The sequence below is a fragment of the Sinocyclocheilus anshuiensis genome, unplaced genomic scaffold, assembly GCF_001515605.1.
Source record: "Sinocyclocheilus anshuiensis isolate Anshui unplaced genomic scaffold, SAMN03320099.WGS_v1.1 scaffold1403, whole genome shotgun sequence".
Lineage (NCBI taxonomy): Eukaryota > Metazoa > Chordata > Actinopteri > Cypriniformes > Cyprinidae > Sinocyclocheilus > Sinocyclocheilus anshuiensis.
Window position 1 is genome coordinate 865,991 of NW_015538003.1, and position 26,235 is coordinate 892,225.

General features: G+C 38.2%; 1 protein-coding gene across 5 annotated transcripts in view; it reads left to right on the plus strand.

Moving 5' to 3' along the window:
* Positions 1 to 26,235, plus strand: part of nfic (nuclear factor I/C) — a 113,886-nt gene that overhangs the window by 37,139 nt on the left and 50,512 nt on the right. For all 5 annotated transcript variants that reach the window (XM_016471595.1, XM_016471585.1, XM_016471601.1 and 2 more), the window contains one exon: positions 8,129 to 8,660. In XM_016471595.1, the coding sequence (XP_016327081.1) occupies positions 8,129 to 8,660 (532 nt within the window). The remainder of the gene's footprint in view (positions 1 to 8,128; positions 8,661 to 26,235) is intronic.

The following is a 26,235-nucleotide window of genomic DNA, read 5'->3' on the forward strand; positions in this document are numbered from 1 at the left end:
AAAACAGCTGTTTATTAAACACTGCTTACTATAGTGCCATTTCTAACTATTGGCAGAGCAGGCAGTTGACCTCTGCATTATGAAGGGCCTCCATAACTGTACCACAGTACAATATAGGTAATGGCATATGTTTCATGTTTACATTGTGCATTCCCAACCAGGTACAATATTCTGATGTTTGCATCTTGTTTTTAAGCCCAGAAATAATAATGTACTCGTTCTAATAAATTTATATTGTAATGTACTCATTCTAATATATAAAAAAAAAAATCACTTACATTGCTGGTAGGTTATCATTGCACAAATTAACACACTCTCTACGATTAAAAAAAAAATAGAAGAGTTCTAAACTAACGCGCTGTCTTCACTGTATCTAACGCACACAAGGCTGATTTACTCGACGCGTCCTCAAGTTCGCTTAGGTGCGCGCGGCAGGACTTTCTGCTTAGCTCCGCTTCCGAAGATGCACAAGTTCAAAGCGACTCTAGCCGAACATGCACGTCTGTGCCAGCATTTATGTGAAACAGAAGCAGTTTGATGTTAAGTTCAGTCACACACACAGATCACGTTGCGGCCGCACTTAGACATTCAGGAACAAACTTTTTAGCGCGGCCCCGCAGTTTTATCAACTAAATAGCTTAATCGCTCAAGAGCTACATTATCTTTTTGGTGGTTATTCATACATACACAGCCTCTTTCTTTCTCTCTCTCATAAATGAACACTCGATGAATTACAATTTTCTGAGAATAGAATATTGAAGTGGAGATCGCTAAGTGGTGTTTTCAGAAAGCAAGTGCGTTTATCCACAGTGGAGAGAGAGCGCGTGCACGTTTGCCAGGTTGACAAAGATAAGTATCACATTTAGCAGATTTTTCCGTATTGCGCAAGTGTGAAGCTCTGTTTCGGAGATTACGTCTCTTTATATCAGGCAACCCAGTTGTGTTCCTCTGCGGCCAGATTAAACCTAGTTAGGCCAAAAAAGGAAAACTACAGAGAGATTTCTCTCTAATTTCAGATAAAATAGTTGACCTTTTGCGCAGTTTGTAGTTTGTGTTTGCGTGGGTAAGGTGCAAGGTGTCTGACACCTCCCAGAGCTTCATTTCTTTGTTCATTTTCTTTGTCCTCAGTCATTTAGAAACTAGGAAACTTGGGGACATTTTCACAACTGGCAACCCCTTCTGCAAATGAACCAAGCAACTGCAGAGTGGAAAATACCATACGACTGAATTCTTTGCACGCACAGTTATACTTTCGTGTTTCATGAGCCCCAATCTCTGCGTAAATCAGGGCAATGGAGGTTGTTTGAAGTTAGTCAGGTTGCTTGCTGGTTAGAAAAGACATCACTAGGCACTTTTACTACTAGAGATGACATTTTCCTATGTTTTAAACAATGATTTTGATTGAAGACTCACATTCTTCCTTCCCCCTCTCCCCTTAGTTATAGCAGACACATGAGGGACCGGCCCTGGGAATCACAAAGACATGAAGATCTAGTGGTTGTGAGGCACTAATTGTTGCATAGATTGAATCGTGCATAATTATCCTCTTCCATCTTTGTTTCAAAAACTTAAAGGAAACAAACCCTCTCCTTGTATCATCAATGAGAGGTTCATGGCATTTCAAATGCTAATGGAACAGGTGCTTTTAGCTGTCATGGGAACATGAACCCTGTGACTTCATTCAATGATAGGAAGTCACATGCATCTTTTAGAGTATGTTTTAGAGTATGAAGAGATACATTCTTGTTTTTTTTCTCTGTCCTTTGTGCTTATTAAATGAAATTTCCCACCATCTTTTTGCCCCATGTTGTCAAAAGATCTTTTGTTTTCAGTAGTTCAGTAGCTCTTCATAAATGCAATTAAAGGGAAGTATTTAGGTAGATGGGTTTTATTTTATTATATTACTTTGACAACAATATTTTAATTACATTTTATTTGATATTTTATTAGTTTTAACAAGGAGATATTAGATGAAATTTTATTTAAGATTTTAAATGATATTTTATCTGAATGTATAAGGAAAGTGTATTTTTAGATATCAAGTTGATTGTATTAATACTGTATGTCTAATTGGTGTATAATACTATATGTGTCGACTTCTTGGTCGTTCATGCAGGATATGTTCTTAAATTTCATTTGAACTTTTTTTTTTTTATGTTGTCACATGCAGAATGGAATCTCTTGCCATTCCGTCATGTGTTGCTGTTTTTAGCATCTTGCTATGTCACATTTTCAAGTAATTGCTCTAAATTAACAGCCCTAATAGAAATAAAAATGTCACATTAAATAGAAAGAGCAAACAGTGTAACCCAAATACCACTGCAGCACATCGTCCACACTACCTTTCCTCTTGAGAGAGGTTGGTTACCCAGCATCCCCCTCCCTCCATTATGATGCTGCATGGCTGAGGGCTGACTCAGCGCTTGTGCAGAAAAGAGAGTGAAGGAGGAAAAGAAAGATGCAGTGTGAGTCATAGAACATCCACTTTGATCCACTCAGCATTCAGAAACTCATCTCCCATCATCCCGCTGGGCACAGAGGAATAACCTACTGCAGTGTTCTATCTTTGATAAGCTCTCAGATGCATCCAATAGTATTTAGAACGGAAGACACACAAAGGACTATTGAGATGTAACCTGTTGTCTTGGTTAAATTGCAAATCCTTTAAAGCACATGGTGCTTTGTTTATATTTTAGCTATTTTTTCAGCTTTGTTGACAGTGTGGACTAATACAGTCCTAAAAAAATTAATTTGGGTAGTGGACATGAAATGTTAAGCAGTTTTAGTGGGAAACTATTTGAAAGGTTTCATTTTTTATGTGAAACATTTTATATTTTTATATCATTATACATACAAATACTTAGTTCACCCAGAAATGAAAATTCTGTCATTAATTAGTCACCCTCGCATCGTTCCAAACCCACAAGACCTTTGTTCATCTTCGGAACACAAATTAAGATATTCTGATGAAATTCGAGAGCTTTCTGACCCTCCTTAGACAGCAACACAACTACCACGTTCAAGGCCCTGAAAGGTAGTAAGGACATCATTAAAATAGTCCTTGTGACATCAATGGTGCAACCATAATTTTATTAAGCTATGAGAATACTTTTTTTGCGCAAAGACTTTATTCAATGATTTCCTCTCTTCTGTGTCAGTCTTTGACGTGCGTTCACGAGAGTACCATAACGCATACGTGTGATGCTGCTTACGCAATTTAAAATGGCAATGGCATGTAGTCATGTTGTTTGAAACCTTTTCTTTGGAGTACAAAAATCACATCAAATTTAAGTAAATTTCAATAGAAATCTTGCTTGACAGTCATTATTTGAAAACATTTTCATCAGAAGAGCAGCTTGGACATTCTGCTAAACATCTCCTAATGTGTTCCTCAGAAAAAAGTCATGGAAGGTTTGAATGATATGAGGGTAAATTAATACCTTAAAATAAATGGTGTCCACCTTTGCTCAGGTCCACAGTTTTTAGATATATTTGCTTGGTGGTATTTTTAGTGCATATTTTATTGCTGTAAATAAAACTTTTATAGCAAAGTATAGACAGAAAGCAGGACAATACATTACCCAGAATGCCTGATTCTGAACGTGTCCCAAACAGAAGCATGCCTACTCTTCCCTGTTTTGGTACGTTGGCTTTGAAAGAATGTCGAAGTTGAATCCATTACCCAGATCCTAGACGATCCACTTCTCAGCCAGTCAGTAGAAAGAGTAAGAAAGTGCTTTTGGCAACAGCAGTGCAACAGTGCAGGAAGGGGGGGGGGATTTCTGCTGTTAATGCTCAGAGGGCATTCTGGGTAAATTACAGTGTTACAAAAATTCAAGGCTCACTGGCATTTTCTTTCCCTTGGCACACTGCGTTCTACACAAGGTGAAAGGTGAATCATAGCAAAGCATGAAAACAGCAGGGTTATTATTTGATCACTCCATATGGTTTTACTAAAATAGTAGTTTTAAAAGCCGCTAGTTATTTTTATAGCTAATGATGAGTCTTGGAAAATCTTCTAATTCTTCAGCATCGGAATCAATCTTCAATTTTCCTGACCACGTAATTTTGGGAAAACTGGGAAAAGCTCAGCCCCGGGACACATGCTTGTGACACGCAGGGTCACCATAGCAACACTTTGTGTGGGTGTGTGTGACCACAACACCCCTATTTTGTCATCTTTTGGACTGCTCACTCCCTCCTTCATTCCCGATCGCTTTCTCTCTCTCTCTGTCTCTACTTGGAAAAAGATTTGCGCAAACGAAAAAAAAAGTCACATTCTCTGTTTAAGACATAATAAAGATGGTATCTGAGCAACGGACAGGAATAAAAACACATTTCCCTGAGTGCCGCAATAACAAAATGATTCAATTACTACATAAATACAGCTGTGTGTGTGTGTGTGCAGCTGACAGAGCGAGAGCAGCAGAGCTGGTAGGCCTGGCTTTTTCAGGACACTCCAGTGGTCACCGTTTTCCCTCATGCTATCACAGTCGCCATGCCATCAGCCTCTGTCAGATCAAAGATGCTCAGTTCATCTGCCATAATGAAGCCATTCATCAGCCATGTTTATCAATAACATTCTCATCCTTAATGTGCACACGAAATGCAGTCAAAGCGCTCTTCTCAGACTGATTGTAGTAAAAACAGAGCATTCCGTTGGAGCGCGTCCAGGCCTAATATGGAAAAAGACCGAGTAGGCAGGAGAGAGAGAGAAAGATGGAAAGAGAGAAATGCAATATGCTTCTCAGTTCTCCACTGATTGTCTTCATGTTGGTGTTGTAAATACTGTAACAGTAAGGCACAGGGTTTAAAAATATATATTGCTAAGTTGGAGTTGTGGCCTAGTGCCATCTGACACGTTGAGTTGGGGTGCTGCTTATGTGGGTGACACAGGTTCAAGTTTTCCTTTTCCGTTCATTGTCATATAGGGCTTGGTGGTATGACGGTGTATATATTCACAATGTGTCAGCCAGGAGAACAATGTGACAATGTGTGTCAGCCAGGAGAATTTTTGTTCTATTGTTTATATTGCAGTAGATGTGTTTATAAGCATGACCATTTGAATTTACAAAATTACTAGGTGTCTCAAAAAAGTCAAGGAATAACTTGTTATTAAGAGGTTGCTGTGTTGTGGCTTGTTATTTGAAAATTATTATTTAAATTATTTATATATAAAAAAAAAATTATCTATAGAACTATTCATTTACAACTTGTCACATTAATAAAAATATGTTGAAAGATGTTTATATGCTGTCTATTTTACAGTGACTTTGTGACCAATTCAATCAGAATTTTGTTTTAACATTTTTTAAATTGTTTAATTTATTTGTAACACAATGCAAAGATGTTTTTGTACTGATCCTACACTTAACGATATCTTTTGGTGTGCATCTTCAATTTCTGCAGTTTTGGTGCACATTTTATTTATTTACCTTTTCATTTCATTGCATTGCATTGAATTACATTGCACAGTTCTCCATACCCATGACTCGTGCATGATTCTACCAACTCATAATGTGATATATGATTTTGGCCATGTTCAGGAAACCCGTTTAAAAAAATTAGTTCTGTTGCAGTTCTTTTTGGTACCACTAGTGATGCAGAAATTACACAGTTGCCCAGTTTTGTGTGTCTTTGCCTGGTTTGGGCCTCATTTGACCTGCCTCTGAGCTTTTTCCAAGGCTGTGGAAAGGAGAAAATGCCCAACAAATGTTTATTTTTGCCCGAGTGATTGGTGTATTTGCTCGTGCTGAAGCTAGAGCAGTGAAAGGAGCTCTAAAGAGAAGAAAATACATCCACACACGTCTGCAAGGAAACGGGCCCGTCTCTAATCCCCCTCTATTCCTGAAATCACTATTTCCTCCTGGCGTTTCCTTCCTGGAAATTTGTGCTGTCAGTGGGTGAAAATTGTGTCCAGACTCTTCTAAGTTCTCAAGCCAGAATGTCCGTTGGAATATTTGTTCAATGAACCCAAATTTAGTTTGGGAAACTATTAGGAAACTATTATGGGGCAAGCTATTTTGGACATTAACATAGCTAAATGAAACTACCTTACCGTTTTCCAAACACATGTAGTTGAACCTGATGAGGGTTTAGCAGTTTTTTTGGACATCATATCTTGTGTCTGTTTGTGCAGCTTGGTTTTCTGGTTTTTGTTAGCCTCGATTTTCCATATTCATTCTTTTTTTCTTTCTTTTTTTTGTTTTTCTGTAAATCTTTGGAAAGTTTACTCAGTAACTGTATCAGTTCCGTCGGAGTCGACTGATTACAAATGTGAGTGTGTACACTCAGTGAGTCTCTCAACCTCCCAATTACTGCACTCTTTCTGCATTCAGCTTCTCCCAGTACAAACGTTTAAATAGCTGGAAATAAAAACATATTATGCTCTGCTGTTGCTATTGGGTTAAAAAAATATGTTAAATCTGGTTTTCTTTTTCAGGACATTTCAGCGAGAACATCCACTCTTAGAGGAGGTTTTATAATCTTTTCAATAAAGCTCTGAAGCAGCACAAGGACAGGGCAGTCAGTCAGTTTTTGTGTTTCTCATGTCAGAAAAAGTGCTTACACATATGGTTTCTGCACTTTAATGCTAAAAAAAAAGCTGCTCTATCAAACTATTGCACTAAAGCAACCGAATTCTGTTCAAAACATCATTTGTTATCGAATTCAAGTATGTTTGGGACTTTTTTCTTCCTTTTGTTGATTTCTGTTCTTTTCATCAACACCAATGCACTGGCAAAGTAAATGATGTAGTAATAGTGTTGGGTCTTGTATATCTTGCATAGAGTTGTTCAGATGGATTTGTGGCCAAAATACCATGTATTTTGCATTTCTTTCAAAACTGCACGATTAATTGCATTTATTGTTTGCATTCTGCATTGTTTTTCACCTAAGGCTCAATTTTGGCTCTCAACCCATCAATTGAGGTCTTGAGGGTAGTGTTTTGAGGAAGGTGTTAAGCAGTCTAGTGAGGCTTGTTTTAGGTTAGAAGACCGTAAAGTTTCTGGTGTTTCAGGAGATGGTTTCTGTGGAGCAGCTGTGAGAGTGTAAGAGCTTTCACTGCCGTGAGCTGCAGAACTGGATGATTATCGCATGAGATCCACAGTGTGCCGAAGTCACGTCTCATTATGTTCCTTTAAAACCTGCTCACTGCTCGCAGCACAACCAGACCGGGGAGCACTCTGTGTTTTCTCTGTCTTATTTTCCTTATTTCTCTCTGTTTGAATTACTGTGACCAAGCAGCCCTTGGCCATTTCTCTCTCTCTGCGGTTGCATTATGCCTAAGCAAAAGTGACACGCTGGTGACGATGTCATGCTATATTGATGCCACAGCTGACATCATTCAGCTTGAGCCTGAGTTTCATTACTTTGCCATAAGCGCAGAACCCTTCTATTGAACATAAGTTAATTCACATGTGGGGATTTTTTTGGCTGATGATTATCGCAGAACTGTGAAGCAGCGCTCTCATTATGACTGTTTTATGCACACACACATACGCACAAATGGCCACGACGGTGCACGCAGAGCTTCGAGTCTTGTTAATGGTAATTGATAGATGCGCATGTTTAATGTTCGGTTGGGGTTTTAGTAACAATTATAGCATGGTCTGGTGCTAGTTTAGGCTTTTAGAAATGGTCAAATATGGAAGTAATTAGTCAGACCAAATGAATGCCGCACTAAACGGTTAAGGGACTGCAGTTCGCAACGTGCCTGGGAGGTACATCTGTGTGTGTTGTTGTTGTTGAAAACTTACCACTGAAAGTGAAAATAGTCAACAAAACATAATTGGATAAATGATGACTGCACATGGGGCTTCGGTGAAAGATGGAAACAATGGAGGGTTGTGGGTGCAATAGAAAACCCTGTACACAATTAACTGTGAAATCTGTTCAATGTCATTGGTTTTTTTTTAGAAAAAATTTAATCTGGAGTTTACGTTTTCTCTTTTGGTAAACAACAACGAATGGGGAAAAAACGCTTTTCAATAAATGCGTCAATAGAGAAAAGAGCCAGGATGATTCATTTCCCCTTTGTACTCGAATTGAACTGCAGACGTGGCTTTTGTTGTCAGAAATAGATTTTGAGTAAACACATGAATAACGGCTTTTTTTTTTCCTTTCGCAGGATGAATTCCATCCGTTCATCGAGGCGCTGCTGCCGCACGTGCGTGCCTTCGCCTACACCTGGTTCAACCTGCAGGCCCGTAAGCGCAAGTATTTCAAAAAGCACGAGAAGCGGATGACCAAGGACGAAGAGCGTGCCGTCAAGGATGAGCTCTTGGGCGAAAAGCCCGAGGTCAAACAGAAGTGGGCGTCGCGCCTCCTCGCCAAGCTCCGTAAAGACATCCGGCCTGAGTGTCGGGAGGACTTTGTGCTGTCCATCACAGGGAAGAAGCCTCCATGTTGCGTCCTCTCGAACCCGGACCAGAAGGGGAAGATGAGGCGCATCGATTGTCTGCGGCAGGCGGATAAAGTCTGGCGTCTGGACCTGGTGATGGTGATTCTGTTCAAGGGCATCCCACTGGAGAGCACGGATGGGGAGCGGCTGGTCAAAGGCGGCCAGTGCTCCAATCCCATTCTCTGTGTCCAGCCTCATCACATCAGCGTGTCCGTCAAGGAGCTGGACCTCTACCTAGCCTACTTTGTGCAGGAGAGAGGTGAGTTTGCACGACCGCTAACATGTGAACACATCCTCGTCCGTTCAGTACGGAGGGAGCGGATGATTCTTTGGAACTGCCCTGTTGCTGAACCGTAATGGCAGTACTGGGAAGTCTTGTTGTGCAAAGGTACAGAGAAGCCTAGGCTTGTGGAGAGGCAGTTTGGCGTGTGGCGTATATCACAGAAAGATGCTCTGGCTCATTCTTCTGAGAAAGCTGTTGACTCATCATCCTGTGCTTTTGATACCAGGGGCGCCAAATTTTGTGTGCAGCGTTTGCTTGCAGGCCTCAGAATGCAGCGTGAGGCACCGCACTAGTCAACATTTTTAAAACCAGAGCCGTGCTGTCAGAATCACCGACGTGTAGTTGGTTTTAACCAGAGAGACAGGAAGAAAGAGTTTAAGACATAAGCGGAGCCAGCACTGTGAATCATTTAAAATAAGTGGGTCTGCTCTGACAGGTGGGTAGATGGGTTTCAATTTACTGGATGTTTGTTGTATAAATGGAGCTATGAATGCTGTTGGGATACATTCAGGCTGATGTACAATTTAACCCTGCATTCATCATTCGTGAACTTGACATTATGCTTTAGTTTCTGATAAAAGTTGACACCATAATCATTTTGCAGGCATTTGAAGAACACAAATTGATTAATTACATAGATGCAAACTCCTCACCTTTCAGTGACAACTCACTTTTTTGAGGGGGGTCTTACAAGGGTAAATAAAGAACTGGGGCCGGTTGCATAAACTGTTTAGACTAGTCTTAAAATGTTAGTCATCTAATTTTTTTCTTCAAGACGGGTCATAACTTTTTTTAATTCAGTTTAAATCCAGATTGGTCTTATTTGTAGTGGAAAAGTAAGACTGATTACCCCTTGGCAACTGCTAGTTGGTCAAACTAGTTCTTAAGACATAGTCTTAACATGGTGGTTAAGTTTATGCAACTATCCCCTGGTTGTTTCAATAAGTTTTGTATAGTATTTTATTTACTCTTTACTTCAAAAACTATGTCTAAAAAGGGTAATATTTTATGAATTTGAGGTCTGAGATGTGGGAACGGTGAGAGAGAGCAAACATTTTGCATTTTAGGTTAGCATTGCTGTCTAATCAGCCAGTATTGTCTTAAATAGTCTGCATAGCATTTCATCTTTTATAACATGGGATTTTGTCCAAATATGTTCGATCTTGATTTTTATAAATAAATAAAAAAATATATATATAAATACCTTAAAGTAACTACAAATGAGCATGTAAAACAAATATCTTTAAAAGAAATTCCGTGTGGAGCATGCCCCCGATCCTTTTTCCCCTTACCTGTTTGCATATCTGTAATTAACTTTACTTTGGACGTTTTTATAACACAAGGATGCATTAAATTGATCGGAGTGACAGTATATCATATCTAAAATGTTACAAAAAAATTATATTTCAAATAAATGCTGTTCTTTTGAACTTTATATTCACCAAAGAATCCTGAAAAAAACTGTTTCTTGGTTTTCACAAAAATATTAAGCAGCACAGCTGTTTTCAACATTCATAGTAAGAAGAAATATTTCTTCAGCACAGAATCAGCATTTTAGAATGATTTATGAAGAATCATGTGACACTGAAGAAGACTGGAGTAATGGAAATTCAGCTTTGCAATAACAGGAATAAATTATACATTTAAATTTAGGCTACAAGTAAGCATAATTTTGACTCATCCTTTAGTTTGTAAAAACAAACAAAAATTAATTTACTGTATACACTTAAGCCTGAATAAACATTCAAAACACGCATTTCCTAGCGTGAGGTTACCAGTAAGCAACATGGAAAGAATGTGATGTAATTGTCCGTAAAGCAAACTCCACCCACAGGACTTAACATTGCGGCCGATAAACCGTAACCTTAGGTTCATCCACGTAGAAAAGTAGTCAGACCTCGGAATTATGATTCAGACAATTTAGTAACTTAAACAACAAACGTTTTTACTGTGAATCTCTTAAACTTAACTACAAGCTCTCACTGAGCTTCCGGAGTATAAGTATTACCGTAAGTGCATTTTCTGTTCGTTTTTAAAAACCAAAGTATGAGTCAACATTATTTTCTGTGGTAATTAACAACATACTACAGAAGATGTAAATATAACTTTGTAATACAGTTTACTCGTTCACAGTAATTCAGATATGACTCTGTAGAAGTTTATGATGCTCAGTCTCGGTGACAGCATGGTGTGTGTATATTAAGGATGTGCATTGCTTATAAGTTCAGTTGAGTGGTCAATGTGACAGGATGAAGAAGTGTATGTGTGTGTGTTCAGAACAGCAGCAGTTAGGGTGACTCAGCGTTCGGTGTATGTGTGAATATTGCGATAGCATCTCTCTGTACTACATTATGTGCTCCAAACGTTTTATTCAGTTAAATCCCAATCTCAGTGTTGTAGGAATTGTTTATTCTTTTTTCTACTGCACTCTGCATCTCTTCATATACAGAGGAGTCTAATGTGCACCTTAAATGTATCAGACATGTAAATGGAAACTCTGCAAAGAGGAGTTAGATTTGTCCTCAAATCTGATTGGTCAAGCAACGTTGATAAACAGTCCGAAACGTTTTACAGTTTGTGTCACTCCACCTGTGTTTGCAGCGTTCCAGACCAGAGTAAACTACTGCTCAAAAATTTGTGGTCGGTAAGAATTTTTAAATGTTTTTAAAAGAAGTCTGCATTTATTGATCAAAAATCCAGTAAAAACAGAGATATTATGAAATATTATTACAATTTAAAATAACTGTTTTCTATTTTAATAGATTTTGAAATGCAATTTATTCCTGTGATGCAAAGCTGAATTTTCAGCAGCCATTTCTTTAGTTTTCAATGTCACATGATCCTTGAGAAATCATAATATGCTGATTTAATATTAAACATTTCTTGTTATTATCAATCTTGAAGACAGTTGTGCGGCCTTCATACAGTTTTTTCAGATTCTTTGATGCATTTATTAGAAATATCAATCCTTTGAAACTATTTAAATGTCCCTATTATTACTTTTGAACAATTTAATGCAACCTTGCTGAATAAAAGTATTAATTTCTTTTAAAACATCTACTATACTATGACTTTTGAACATTAGTGTATGTGAAATGTTTCTCCCACCACTGACCTGGGAGGAGGAAATGGACCTATTCCACACAAAATTGACTTCTTTGACTTAATTAATCTTTTATTCACCAACTTTTATGTTTATTCATCTGTTGTATAAAAACAATATCACATCAGCATAAGTGCTGTAGATGCTGGCCAAGCATTCGAAAATTATTTTAGTCCACAGCTGCAGCCTGCTTTTTTCTCTCTGTCTTTCGCTCCCTTACTCTATCGTTCTTTCTTATTTCCACCCCTTTTGTCTCTCCGCCCCCTCAGGCGACCTTCACCCTCAGTTGTCTGGGTCAGACAGGCAGCCCGCATGTCACCTGACCTGCCTAATAGCCTACAAACTCCTTGCTATAAACAGTCCGATAAGGAACTGCGTCCATTCTCCCTCACTCCAACTGACGGCAGCACCGCAGAGAGAGAAAGAGAGGGAGCGCAAGGAAAGGAAAAGGAGGAGTGGCCAAGAGAAAGGCGAGAGTGAAAGAGGCATACAGTCAGCATTTACCCTTAAAGGCACAGGGCCATCTTTCACTTGCAAGGCATGCTCAAATTCCCTTCATCTCAGTGAAGTTGAACAGGAATGGCTGTTTCTGCAGCAGCAGCTGTGTTAGTGTGTGTGCACTGAAACTTTCAGCTCTGTTTCGGTATCTTTGCTAATGGAGCGAAGAGCGGGGTGGGGCGGGTGTCCCGCATGGAGGCCAGATCGAGAAACAGTGGCCATTACTCTTACTGCCCTCCTTCTCTCATTCAACAGGCTATTCGCTTCGCAAACGCTTCAACCACAAGTCTCTCGGGGTGAAACGGCTCCCTCGAAAGATGATCAAATTAATTACATTTCTGAAAGATTAGGCTATGAGCCTCATTAGAGATAAACGATTTATCTAGCTCTCCGTTTCGGGCCATATCGGTTTCCAGCAGGGGTCACATGACCTGGCTCGTGCCCCAGTACTCCTCTGATCTTTTTTTATAACTCGCAGTCTCTGAAGCTTTTGCTGGGACAGGATGGTGGTTTGACCGAACCGGAGCACATGGCTGGTTTGGTGGCACTGGAGGCGTCTGTGGCCGAGGCTCGTTCTCCCGGCCTCAGTGTCCCGCCGTTTGAGGCAGCGCTAAAACACATCGACTCTCTTTCCATTTGTTTCACGTGTGAGAATGCACTGCAAGTCAGCCGAGCAGGAAGATGCAGCAAACACACACGTGTGGACATGGACGCACACACACACGTGTTCAGTAAACACAGAGGAGTTGGAATGTGCTCCAGTGCTCTGGCAACGGAAATTTGGGAGGGGTGGGAGAAAGAGGGTCAGCTCAGGTCAAGTTCACAGTGCTGTCGGCTTCCAACAGGGGGAGGTGTTAGGTGTGCTTATCTTCTTAAAGGGCCAGCACCTATTAAGCAAAGCAGCACATGCTGGATTATAACAGTTTTATTTAAGAAAATAACTTTTTTGTTGTGCTCTACAGTAATAATTACTGTTGTAAGTTACTTATAACAATACCGTTAATGTCAAATATACAGTTACTCCATTGTTCAGACAAAACAAAAAACAGACTATTTAAAAAAATATGCTAAATGAATAAGGAATATTTGTTTGTGCCGATGGGCAGATAGTCATGCTGAAGAACATGATCAAAAGGTTTTTAATTTTGTGGAGTTCTTGTGTTGCTGTCAATAAAGCAGAAGATGTACAAACCAAATAAAATATTCAGATTTTTTTACATATTTTTTCCTGAAAAAGTTTATTTTGAAAACTAAAACGGAGCGTTGAGCATTTTCACTAGTGCTTTCAGATTTTTGGATCGCTATAGCAAAGATATCATTATACATTAGGAGTGACAGTCAAACGTGCGATTTCCTGACACAAAACAAGACCTGCTCGCTTGTGGCTGAAGCTTGCGGGTCTCATGAAGAAACATCAAAGTGTTCCAACCCCACAGAACTTTCTTTTCACACTTTACTGTTTCTTTAGGTGTTTCGGTGAAAGACCTGCTATTTACAGTAAATAAGTGCTAGCCCAATCCTCTGGCTGCTTTCTGAGCAGTGTTTCCTAAGAGAGAGCACTCTTCCAAAAAGAGTCTGACATGCAGCCTCTCTGTCTGAAGGGAGAAATCCTTGGAGTTGGAATATGTCGATATTCAGTAACATAATGGAGCTTTGATTCCTCAATGAGTTCTATGATATCAGCTTTTGACACTGTTATCTTTGCAAAGCTAAACACTTGCTCTGATGCATGAAGCTCCTATTTGATGTCATTGTAGCTCATATTAAAAGCAATATACCATTCATAAATTATGCTGATAATGCCATGGTGTTCTTTACACAGTACCGTTTACAGTTCATGGTACAGTTGTGTACAGTCATTAGTTTACATATCCTTCACTCTCAGATAAAAAGGTACAAAATCTGTCACTAGGGTGGTACCTTTTTTAAAAGTTAAACTTTCGTACCTTTTAGGTACTAATATGTATGCTTAGGGTAATAATATGTACTATAATCTAATCACAAGTATTGAATTTTTGGAATCTGATTACGTAATCCAGATTACATGTAATCAGTTACTACCCAGCATTGTAAAAAAAATAGCTTCTTTAAGTTTTTAAAATTTTTGAAACAAATTTTGCACATTGTGGAAAGGGTTTGTAAACTTGTAAAAGAACTGAACATGAACATAGCAATTATTTATTACCATGGTATATTTCTGTAGTTTTCCATAGTTCCATCAAATGAATGAAATGATAACCAAGAGAGTTGAGAGACAAAGGCAGAGAGTTGAGAGTCACTGTAGCTGAGCAAAAGAGAAAAAAAATAAAACAGCATGCGATTAAATCAAAGCATGTATAAATTCATAAGATTGATATATACATGTGAATTTTATGGAGAGAAAGAGATGCGTGCAGAGGAAGGTCACAGATGAAAGTCAGAAGCATTGCAGCTCTATGGTAATCAATCTGTCAGATCAATGTGTGGGGCAGCCAGGCAGAATACAGCTGATAGTGCTGACTGTTCGCCACTCCACGTGAGATACGCTGACCGCCCCCCTGAGACCACAACGGGACAGGCCATCCAGAAAACTGCGCATCCACCAAGTAGTACATTTTCAATCAGAGCCCAAAATTAACACTCACCAAGCGGAAATATGAGAACTATTTGTGTTTGGCGAGTAAATAAAATGAGTATTAGAAATTGCAATAACTGTGTAAGAACCAGATAAGTCATCTACAGTAATTTGCTTGGACAAGCAGATTTACATGTTATTTTAGGACTTTCTTTTCAACCCTTCATCAATTTGTTGCTTAATTGGGCCTCATATGGTTGTATCCTTTGAGAATGGTCTACTAAAATATTGTAACTCTGTGTTCTAGCTAATAAATATTAGCACCAGGTGATACGACAGGACGGTGTCTTCTATGATGCATATAGCTGTACAATGCATCCATATTAAACTACATGTGATGGTTAACATCAGTCTATCAGTAGCGTGTGCACGTACTCCTCATGACCTTACGTAACCTCCTGAAGAGTGCGGGTGATAACCAGACACGGCTCCTCACTGATTAAACAGTGACTCCCTGATAAACCCCTTGTGCATTACTGTATCGCAAACCGCTGTTACACGTCACCCTCGTTCCGCCATCTGGAACTCTTCGCATTTTTGTTTAGTGGAAATTTAATAGAGGCCACCTGAACTATCTGAGCCATGGAGGCCTAATTTACCAGCTGTTTGTGTTCTCACAACCCTGAGTGCATGTGAAACTCTGCTTTTTTTTGTTTTTTGGACATCTTTAGGAAACACTTCATGATAAAGTTAAATTACTTAAGTTAATGCGTTAGACATAAACGTCACAGCATTTATTTCAGGTTAATGTTAATTTTTATGTATACTAAGGTATGTTACACATTTCAAGTTGTGCACTGTAAAAAAAATTTGTATAAAGTTGTAAATATTTATAATTTTTGGTCTTTGTACTTCCAAATTTCATGTTTAATTCAGTTAATGTTACTTGTTATTTCTTTGTAATTAATTGTGAAATTTACTGGCAATTTCTGAGTGAAAATTGTTTCTGCACCAAATCTTTTTTAGTGTATAAATTAATAGTGAGCAATGGTTTATTTATGAAATAACATTAAATTAATAAATGCTATAATTTTGTTTATTTTTAGTATATAATGTCTAATAAATTAAGTTTAAATTGGTTAAATTATTAACAATTTTAACCTTATTGTACAGTGTTAAGTGCAGTCACATTTACTGGGCATAATCCAGTCTTTTCAATAGAAATCCATGCATTTGGGAATTTTGCATGAGGACGAAAGATTTCCCTGCACGGATTTCACAACAGGCTTAGGTTTTTCATGAATTTGCCTCACTGACCAACCGAAAATTACAGTGCCAATCTTTAATGCTTTATAAATTTATTAAAATTGTAAATTAAAAAAAAACATTTTTAATTTATAATATTGTTTGTCTTATATCTATTGTAAAATTCTCAGTATAATTCTCACTGTTTGCGACTCCCTGTCTGCCGGTCAGATTCTGCTAAACCACTACTAATTGGAGTATGTGTGTGAGAGAATGAGAGAAAGTGTTTGAGGTTCTAGGGGGGTCGGCCTCGCCGGGAGTGTTGGATTACTGGCTCTTTATATCAGAGAATAGGTGAAGGGAGCGGATGAAGAAGTGCAGGGAATCTGTTTGAACCTTCCGGGAGATTGAGTAGAGTGAGTAAGTTTGTGCGTGACAGACCGACAGTGTCCTCGAGCCCTATAAAAAATGTTTCCTCTGAAATGCAGATGCCCCAGCTGTTACAGTGCAGATAGACAACTCCACAGACATAACCCACCCTGTCTTTGGTCTGCCAGGCTGTGTGTGAACGAGAGTGTCAGCTTCATTTCTCAACCTCAGCACAGCTGCCAGTGACCGCTATGACTATGTCACAGGACTTGCACTGAGGGGGAGTTTGATAAACAGTTGCGGCATTTTTGCATGTGTAAAAGTGCATCTTTATTCACTGTTATTGCAGTGTGGCTATATGCTCTAAATGTGAGTTTTAAAAAGAAAGTTCACCCAAAATTGAAAATTCTGTTATTTACTCACACACATCATTTCAAACTTGTATGACTTGTATTTCTTTTGCAGAACAACAGCAGAAGATATTCTGAAGAATGTTTCCCTACATATAATGAAAGTCAATGGGGTCCAAAATAACTTGCTTTTGTGACATCGTTAGAACTAGTGGTCAACCGATATATCGGCAGATATTTGGTAGTTTTCAAATATCGGCATCGGCTGATAAGTTTTTCTGTTTGGCCGATGCGTTCGAGGCGGGACTTTTATTTTGACGGCATGTCTGACTTTTATTTTGACGGCGCTAAGAGCGGCAGCACCTGAACACACAGTGCTCACATTCTCCCTCTTGTTCGCCGTCGTTGTAATACGGATAGAAGTCTGTCTAATAATCGGATAGAGGTGTTAAACAAAGGAATTAAAATGTAGGCCTATGCAAAAAGTATTATAACGATTGCTTTTTTATTATTAGTAATAGAAAGGCAAACATTATAATACTTTCTCGTTTGCCGTCAGCATTCAGCAAATACGCATTTACATCATTTAAACAAATCTTTGAATGGCTAATGAATTTTCATTAATTTTTACAAACCTTGCAAACTTAGTCGAATCCAGTTGTGAGATCTTGTGAAGTGTGCATGTGACCTGCATGATACTTCCTTTTTAATTATATTTTTATTAAATATTTATTTATTTGTGAAAAATATTTGTCATCTAAAGTATAAGTATGCTTATTTTATAAATTTATTTTTTAATCCATTTTCAAATGATTTCAAATTTCTTAAATATTAATTAAAATAAATACAATTATATCGGCCATCTGCCACCCTGCTTTCCAAGATATCGGCATCGGCTGTCAGAAAACCCATATCGGTCGACCACTAGTTAGAACACAAATTGTTAATGCATTAGATCATGAACGTTAATTTTTATATATACTGTATATGGCATGTTTCTAATTTCAAGATATACACTGCAAAAATTTTTACTAAATGAAGATTGTTGGAGTAAACCATACCATTTCAGTCTTTTTACTTCAAAACTTCACATTTAATTTAATATGTACACTGATTTTTTTGTCAAAGTATAAATTAACAACGAACAATTGCATATTTATAAATTAATAAAACATTAATAAATTATGTGATTTTTTTTGTTCATGGTTAGCTCATTATACCTAATGAATTAAGTATAAATTTGAGAAATTATTAACAAATCAAACCTTATCATACAATGTTAAGGTGTGATCACATTTACCACTGTTCAGCAAATTTTCACAGATGAGTCCAGTCATTTCAATAGGAATCCATGCGCTCAAAATTTTGCGTAAGGGATTTTCTCACACAGATTTTGCAAACGGTTCAAGTTTTTCACAAATTTGCCATGTTGACCAATAAAAAAAAAACTGTGGGATGGGGTCCAAAACAATGCTGGAGCTCATTGATTTCATTGTCTGTAGAAAACCACACAAACACACAGACACACTTTGTAAAATAAAGTGAACTGTTTTTTAGTTTAAATACTAAAGACACATTTTATGCAAAACTGGAACAACAGTGAATAAGGTGCACTTCTTTATGCCAAAATACCACATGCAACAGTATTAGTATCCGTGATGGAAACTATCATTTTTTTATTATGCATAAAACTTTAATTAATTGGATTTTTAAATAAAAATGGAAAAATGTACTCATGTTGCAAGTCATTGCAAAGTGCTACCGTAAAAATGTTTGGGGACCGAAACTGAAATTTTCGACTGAAACCAGGTACATCAAAGTGTCATCTTTCGCACAGATTTGAAAGCTTTTTCAAGTTTGGTTGGAATCCCCTAGATTTAGTGTACTCTCATATATGTCTAAACGAATGTGTTTGTGACCACAAATGGGAAATTAAATTGGTATCATTTTCCATCTTGACTCAGAAGGATGTCTGAAATGACGACAACGGAAGCCGTTCCCCCTGAACAGGAAGTGACACTCTCATTTTTCTTTACCGTTGACAGCGCTGTTTAAATGCCGTTACTGAAACTCCTTTGCGATAAATGAAACTTGAAAAATGCGCACTTCGACACACACTGACGCAAGTGTCTTAACTTTACAAGAAGCTTTTCTTTGTGACAGCAGCGTTCTGCTTTAATGTGGTGTGTTGTGACAAGACAATTGCAGACATGTTGTTCAGCCTGAAAAATTCCCTCTCTGGCTACCATGTTTTAGCTGAATTGATGAGTCAGGCTATTCGGCGTGTCATTTACCCTTTGAGGGGCTTCCTCTGATTTCCCCCTGACGTCTCTGAGGTTTTGGAAGTCATTCGCTGTTGCTGTTTTGGAGATTTGCACGGCCTCTGCATGATGCAGCCTCTGATGGAAGAAAACTATGGCTGTCAACAGATTCAATAATTCAAATTCACTGATTTGGATTATTTTTTAAAGAAAAGAAAACAAAATATATTTCATGTTTTACATTTATATTATATTATATTATACCATATGTTTATTGTGTATACATCCCATCTGGATTTGATTTATAGAAAAATTAGAGAGACGCAGCTGATGAAGTCAAATTAAAAATGTGAACATATGAAACTTATATGTTTTGTGGCACTCTGTCCAAACGTTATATGTTGCCTTCTGGATCAGTTAGCGAAATTTTCAAAATTTTATTTTTGATATCTGCTGTACTTTGGTATATCACACAATCCCGCAGTGGCTATAGTTAGCTGTGCTGTCTGAATTATGCTGTACATTTTAGTTACTCAGCTAGGGGAAGGTGATAAAAGAAACCGAGTATATTATAGTTCTCTCTCTCTCGCTGTCTGACTTTGAAGCTGCTTTGGTATTGCTCCATGGAGGCATGAGATCTTAAGGCTGAGGGATGTTTGACAGAGAGCAACAGATCAAAGTGCTGAAAGAGAGAAGTGACAGATGAAAGACAGAGAGGAGAGGAGAGGGGAGGCCAAAACCTCGCAGGTCAGAGACTGACATCCTCTCTTGGCATTACATACTATCCTCATTTCAGTGCCCAAGATAGAACACACACACTTTCACAGACACATAATTATACATGCATAAAGCCACGATACATGCAAATGAATATGCACATGGGGCTTGTCTACTGTGCAGTACATTTTAATGACCCCGTCATACATATTTCAGTATATTGGAAGGAATTTTACATTTTAAAGGTGCAAATCATATTAGTAGAGTGAACGTAGTGGTTAATTTAAATAATTGAATTATTGTCTAATTATTGTTGAATAATTCAAGCATGAGGGATTTTTTAGCCATTTAATTATAGTAATTTAAGTAATTTAGTATGTTTTACATTTTTATTTATGTATTAACTATTTTGGTATAAGCAAATGTTTATTAATGTAATTATTATTAATCTTAGCTTTCCATTTTGTTCATTGTTTGCAATAATACCAGCCAACTTTTAAAACATAAGTTTTTGGTGCCACAAATGTCAGTATTAGCAATGGGTTTTATGAATTTTATGATTTAATTTATGACTTTTTTTGTTTTACTCTAAAAGATTCCATCTTGTTTAATGAAAATGTTTAAATTATTATGATACCATCATTATTTAAAAAATATTAAATATTAACAGTTTATCCCTTTAGGCCTCTCCTAATTTAGTAAATAGCCTAATCAAGTTGTAATTCGTGTTAAAAGGAATTAAAGTGTCGGTGCTTGGTCAGAGTACATTTCTGTATGTCTGAACTTGATAAAAATACTTCCTTAAATTACAATACATGCATTTTTTTTCAGACTTATAAAGTTCAAAAGGTGCTGTGTAACAGGAATGACCCAAATCGGTTCACAGTGTTTGTCAGATATTGACATGCCATATATATGCACTTACTTCATTTTAGGGGGATTAATAAAATGTCTTTACCTGGAGCCAACTGAAAGAGAAAGATCAAATGTAGTTGTTCATTGAGTGTATGACTGGTTTTGAAGGGTGCCGTTGTGTCACATCTGATGCATGTGTATCTCTTTCTGCGCACATGGTGTCTGTGTAGTGGGTTGTGGCTTTAAAATGTCTTGTCTGCCTTGCTTCGCAGCAGCAGAGACAACAGCTTGTTTGCCCACCCCTAACCCAAACCGCACACACAAACATTCATTTGTACTCATTTCTTCACTGTATCACCTACAATCAAGATGAGTGGGGTTTTACATCTGTCGTAAGCCGAAGTGAACTGTACTAATTACTAATTTGCCATTTAGCTTGCTTGCATCAACTAGTAGACTTATAGAAGACTTATACACAACATATTCATAATCAGGTTGTTGGAAGGCCTAGATGATCTTAGGGAAGGCCTGTGTAACTAGGCTCCACTAGACGCATTTCTTGGTGCAAGTGTTGGTAAAAAAATATTTTAAATATGTAGATGGTCTGTGCAACACCTGATTCCCCTAACTGTCACTCAACACATAACTCTTAAAGTTTAGCCTCTTTAAATAGCTCTGCGACAGCACTGATGCCTCAGAAGTCTTTGAAATCCTTTCCCAGAAGTCCTTTTTGGGTCTCATGCTAATGATTGCTTCGTGCGCAGTGATTTACACTGGGGAATCCTGGGAGAACTGTAGTCTTGGCCCAGTTTAGGCGCCGGACCTAAATCATCACCTCTCCATTGCCTCTGATCTAATCCTCCCTGCCCTCAAAGGAAACAATTAAGAGGCTGCCTTTAATCCCCACAGTTAGAGAGGGAGATTGCCCAGTGCTTTGACGGCGAAATGATGCATAAGTGGTTGTTTTGGAGTGGGAGCCCCATTTGAAATCGCTTGTCCAGACTTTCTTGAGTGGGTCAGACTGTGAACTTCAGCAAACTCCGTTTGAAGTGAAGTGTGTGTGAAGAGTCAAGTGTGAAGCAGTGACTGTGCATATCAAACTTTATGCATGAATTAGGTATTGATTCTCTCATAAATGTGTTTCAGTAGTCGATTAATGGCATTTTTACTGCATTCACCTTTAGTCTACATTTAGTGGTGAAACAAGGTTTTGTGCAATAGTTGGTCATCGTTTTTTCTGAACTCAGTTTCATTCATATATATATATATATATATATATATATACAGTGGGTACGGAAAGTATTCAGACCCCCTTAAATGTATATATATATATATATATATATATATATATATATACATACGTGCGGCATGGTAATACAAATTAATTTCTGTATTTTATGACATTTTTGAATTTGAAGGTTTATTTTTGAAGGAAGGTTTTCAATAAGCGATTTCGGTAGGGTCACTCGCAATCTGGATCCTAAAGCAAAACCAGTTGTGTATCACTGCTCCACACAGTGAAATTCTGAGTATGTCCTCTGAAACACTGCTGTCAGCCTCTGATTAACGTGTGCAGGGCTCTTGATGGCAAACTTCACTGCACCGCACAGATGGGAACCATCACTCCTCCTTCAACCTTGCTTGTCTTCCCATTCCTGATATTCACCACAACTCATCCCTGCTGCCATTTCCATTATCAGTCATTTTGTATGATAATGCGAGTAGATCCTGAATTTTGACCAGATGTTCTGTATGAGGGCTGCTTTTACAATGTCTCGTTCACATTTTCCAGTTTAGACATCATTTGCAACGGCAATGTTTACAACAGGATATTGCAGATCCTTGAAACCAGATATTAAAAGGGCTCTCCTTTTTCTTCGTGCTTTACTGATCAGCATTACCTTATCGGTAAAATCAGCTGCCCTTTCCAGTCCATGCTGTCCATATTGCCAGATTCATGGTTCAAACCACATTATATGTTAAAGGAAGTCAAACTTAATTAACGTCCTTTGCGGACTTCAAATGCAATTACTCTAGCATGCGGCTCCGCCTCCTCGCCCTCTAATGCTTGGCAAGCATCCTGTGAGATCTTAATCCATATCCTTTGCTCATTTTGCAACACAGGGCTTGAACGAAGTGCACTTCTTACTGTTGGCTGGGGCAAGAGCGATCTGGTTCGTCGGCATGACGTTTCGCAACTGTCGTTTTAATTTACTGTACCTCGCTCTACAGCAATGCTGAGTTTTTCACAATAACTTTCACAAAGTGAAACTCCCGTCTGACATCAGTAAACTGCTCTGATATCGTCTCACGAATCCACACTGTAAAATATATACAGATCAGGCTGTGTTTGATGCAGATGAAAAACACTCTCTGAAAAACTCTTTAATGACATTATTAAAGGTATAGTTCACTAAAAAAAAATCATAATTTACTCACTTGCATGAGTCTCTTTCTTCTGTTGAGCACAAAAGAAGATAAAAAGAAGAATGTTGGTAACCAAACAGTTGACAGTAGCCTTTGACTTTCATAGTATGGAAAAAATGCTATGGAAGTCAATGGCTACCGTCAACTCTTTGGTAATATTTTTCAAAATAACTTATTTTGTGTTCAAATGTAAATGTAAATGATGACTGAATTTTGATTTTTGGTAAACGATCCCTTTAAGGCATAGTTCAATCAAAAAGGAATATTCTGTCATCATTTACTCACTGTGTTTTCTTTGTGTGATGAATAGATCAAAATCAAAGCCATTTTAGGACTTTTGCACCACGTGGTTCTAGGAACTAGCCAGCATGGTGGTTCCTAGAGAACCAATTTCCCCCATCAGGCCATTTTCCTGGTTGCATTTGCACCGGCAGCAGGAAATCTGAAGCGGCCAAAAGAGTGACGTCTTTATTCGCGGCATTTGCAAACATCAACAACTGGTGAATGGAGGATGCCGTGATCGGAGCTGTTTTTGTTGTGTGTCGTAAGTTTTGTGATAACGTAGATGAAATGTAAACGCACAATTTACGTGATTGAAAAGGCATAAAAATCTGACTAAATCTCCTCTGACAACTTGCAGTGTTACATATCATCGAGGCTGAGAAAAGACAACAACACTGCAGACAACAGGTAAATGCCGCTATCACTGTTTTCCATGTTCGTGGAGTAAATGTTTTTACATGGCTTTTTAAAAATGCCGGGTAACTGGTGTTTCGTATGTGTTTGGCCAATCAGCGTACACTCAAAATCAGCGTACACTTACATTACTGATAGTTCCTATAGAACTGTTTTAGACCCTACTCTGAAGTAGGAGCTAATTTAGTTCTCCCAAATGGAGTTCCTAGAACTAAAACCATTCCTAGTTCCTGCGGTGCAAACACGCCAAAAAGCAGGTATTTCCGTCAACAGTTCTAGGAACTATGAAAAGGTACCTCTGGTAAGAAAGCCCTTTTTCACTGATATTCTCTTGCTACACTGCTGTTGTCAAATCAGTTATCGACTTAAGGCCAATTTACACCACACTGAGAGACGCAGACCAACGCTGACACCCGACTGAGTACAGTACGTCACTTCTCAGAAGTTCCAATACCTGACAAACGCAGATTCAACATGTTCAGTCAGCGAAGACAAACACCGACCAATGCCAACAGACACTGACAGGGATAACACACTGATCAGACAAAATCCGATGAATGTGTCTGTTGCCATTTGTTGGCATTTGTTGGTGCAGTGTGAAGTGGCCCTTAAGAACCAATTACACAACCATTCATACTCTATTTATTAGTAAGAATGCATTACATTGATCAGAAGTGGCAGTAAACACTTTTAAATTGTTTACATTACATTTTTTAGTTTTTAAAGTTTGCTGTATGTGAAACATTTAATTTTTTCACAAAATATTTATTTTAAACAAATATAAAATTATTTTATTTTATTTTATTTTATAATACATACTGTACTCCTATTAAACATTTTAACAGACAAATAAAGATTTTGATATACTCAAACAGGATTTTCTAATGCAACATCTGCATACATGTTGGGTACTCAAAATGTATTCTCCTTTCTTATAGTAGTATTTATTACACTTTTAAGGGGAAAATGATTGTACTATGTGCGTCTGACCCTAGGTGTTCTCTCAGAAAGCTTTTTGATTGACATCTCCTCACTCCACCTATCTATCTCGCTCCCATGTGATGATTGGCCTGTTGAGAGATCCTAACCTCTCTCAATAGGGGAGCTGCCACTCTTGTCAAAGCAGCCCTGAGGTCAGATCATGGGCAGCGTTTTTTGGTAAGTCGCCCTGTGTGAGAAACTTAAGGTCACATGGAGGGTTTTGATCATATTTTCCTTTGCCCTCGTTGTGTTATTTTGGTTTCTCTCCCTGTTAACTTCCATCCTTGTGTTTTTTCTTCCGTGCCAATCCTAGCTACCTTCTTTCACATCCTGTCTTCTAATTCGTTTTTTTTCCTCCTCAGTTATGCATCGTCTCTCTTTTCTTTTCTTTTCCCCCTTAGCTAATGTTTTTTTTTTTTTTTTCAAAAGACCCTTTTTCATACATTGTGTTTTGGGGCTACCAGGCGATACATTGTCAATATTGATTTATAAATGAGGCAATAAATACAGAGGGCTCGAGTCAAACATAACAATACCGGTAAACGTGGCAAAATATTGTTACTGAGCCATTGCGGTCACGCCAAGGTCCGTTATTTCTACTATCACTCAAGCGTGTCGTGTTTACTTTGAAAAGCCTCATTAAGATCGTGCTCTCCATTAAAACTCAATGCCAAGCGCCGTGTGTGGGTGTTTCAACACGCTCCCATATTGTAGCTCGTTATTGTAGCATTTGGAACGCGTTTTAAAGGAATGACATGCGCTGGAAACAATCTGCTTCCCGCAGCTTAAACGGTAACTCTTATACTAGAACCCGAACTGCCCTTCCCACTAATAGCGCCTGCGGTCGCCACGGCCATCCTTGGGGTTCTAATGTCGGAGAGTTGTTTGTGGAATGGAACTGCTGGCAGCTGGCATGGCTCCAGGAGGCATGCTGGGTAAACTGCGTGGAGAGGGGCGGGGCTAGAAGACAGGTCCTGAAGTGCCCTTGGGTCCTGTGACTCTGCATTCTAGCTGTCAGTCAGGAGGTGATTGGTGTAGCTGAAAGAGGAGGGGAGATTGAAGGCTGTGGGTAAAGTCATTAATCTCAGTAATCACCCCATCTAGAGAAAGTCACACACTAACACTTACACACACTTGAGCTCTGTGCCAAAACATAGTGTATAAGCTACATAGGCAGCTCATGGAGCCTCATAAGGGACAGATTTGTAACTGTCTACATAGGCAGCAACTCCAAATATAGCAAAATATAGCAAACATTCAAAAAACTCGACAACTCAACACACAAAGACTTGATACACACATTTTAAATGTAATAGTCTATAATTAAGAGTATTCATTTAATAGTCTATAATAACTCTTTGAAAATTCAAAATCAAGAGTTTTTTTAATTATTTGTAACTATTTATTGACAATTTCTTTATTGAATTTATACATACATATGTGTGTGTGTGTATGTGTATGTGTATGTTTTTTTTTTCTGACCCTTTTGTCTCCA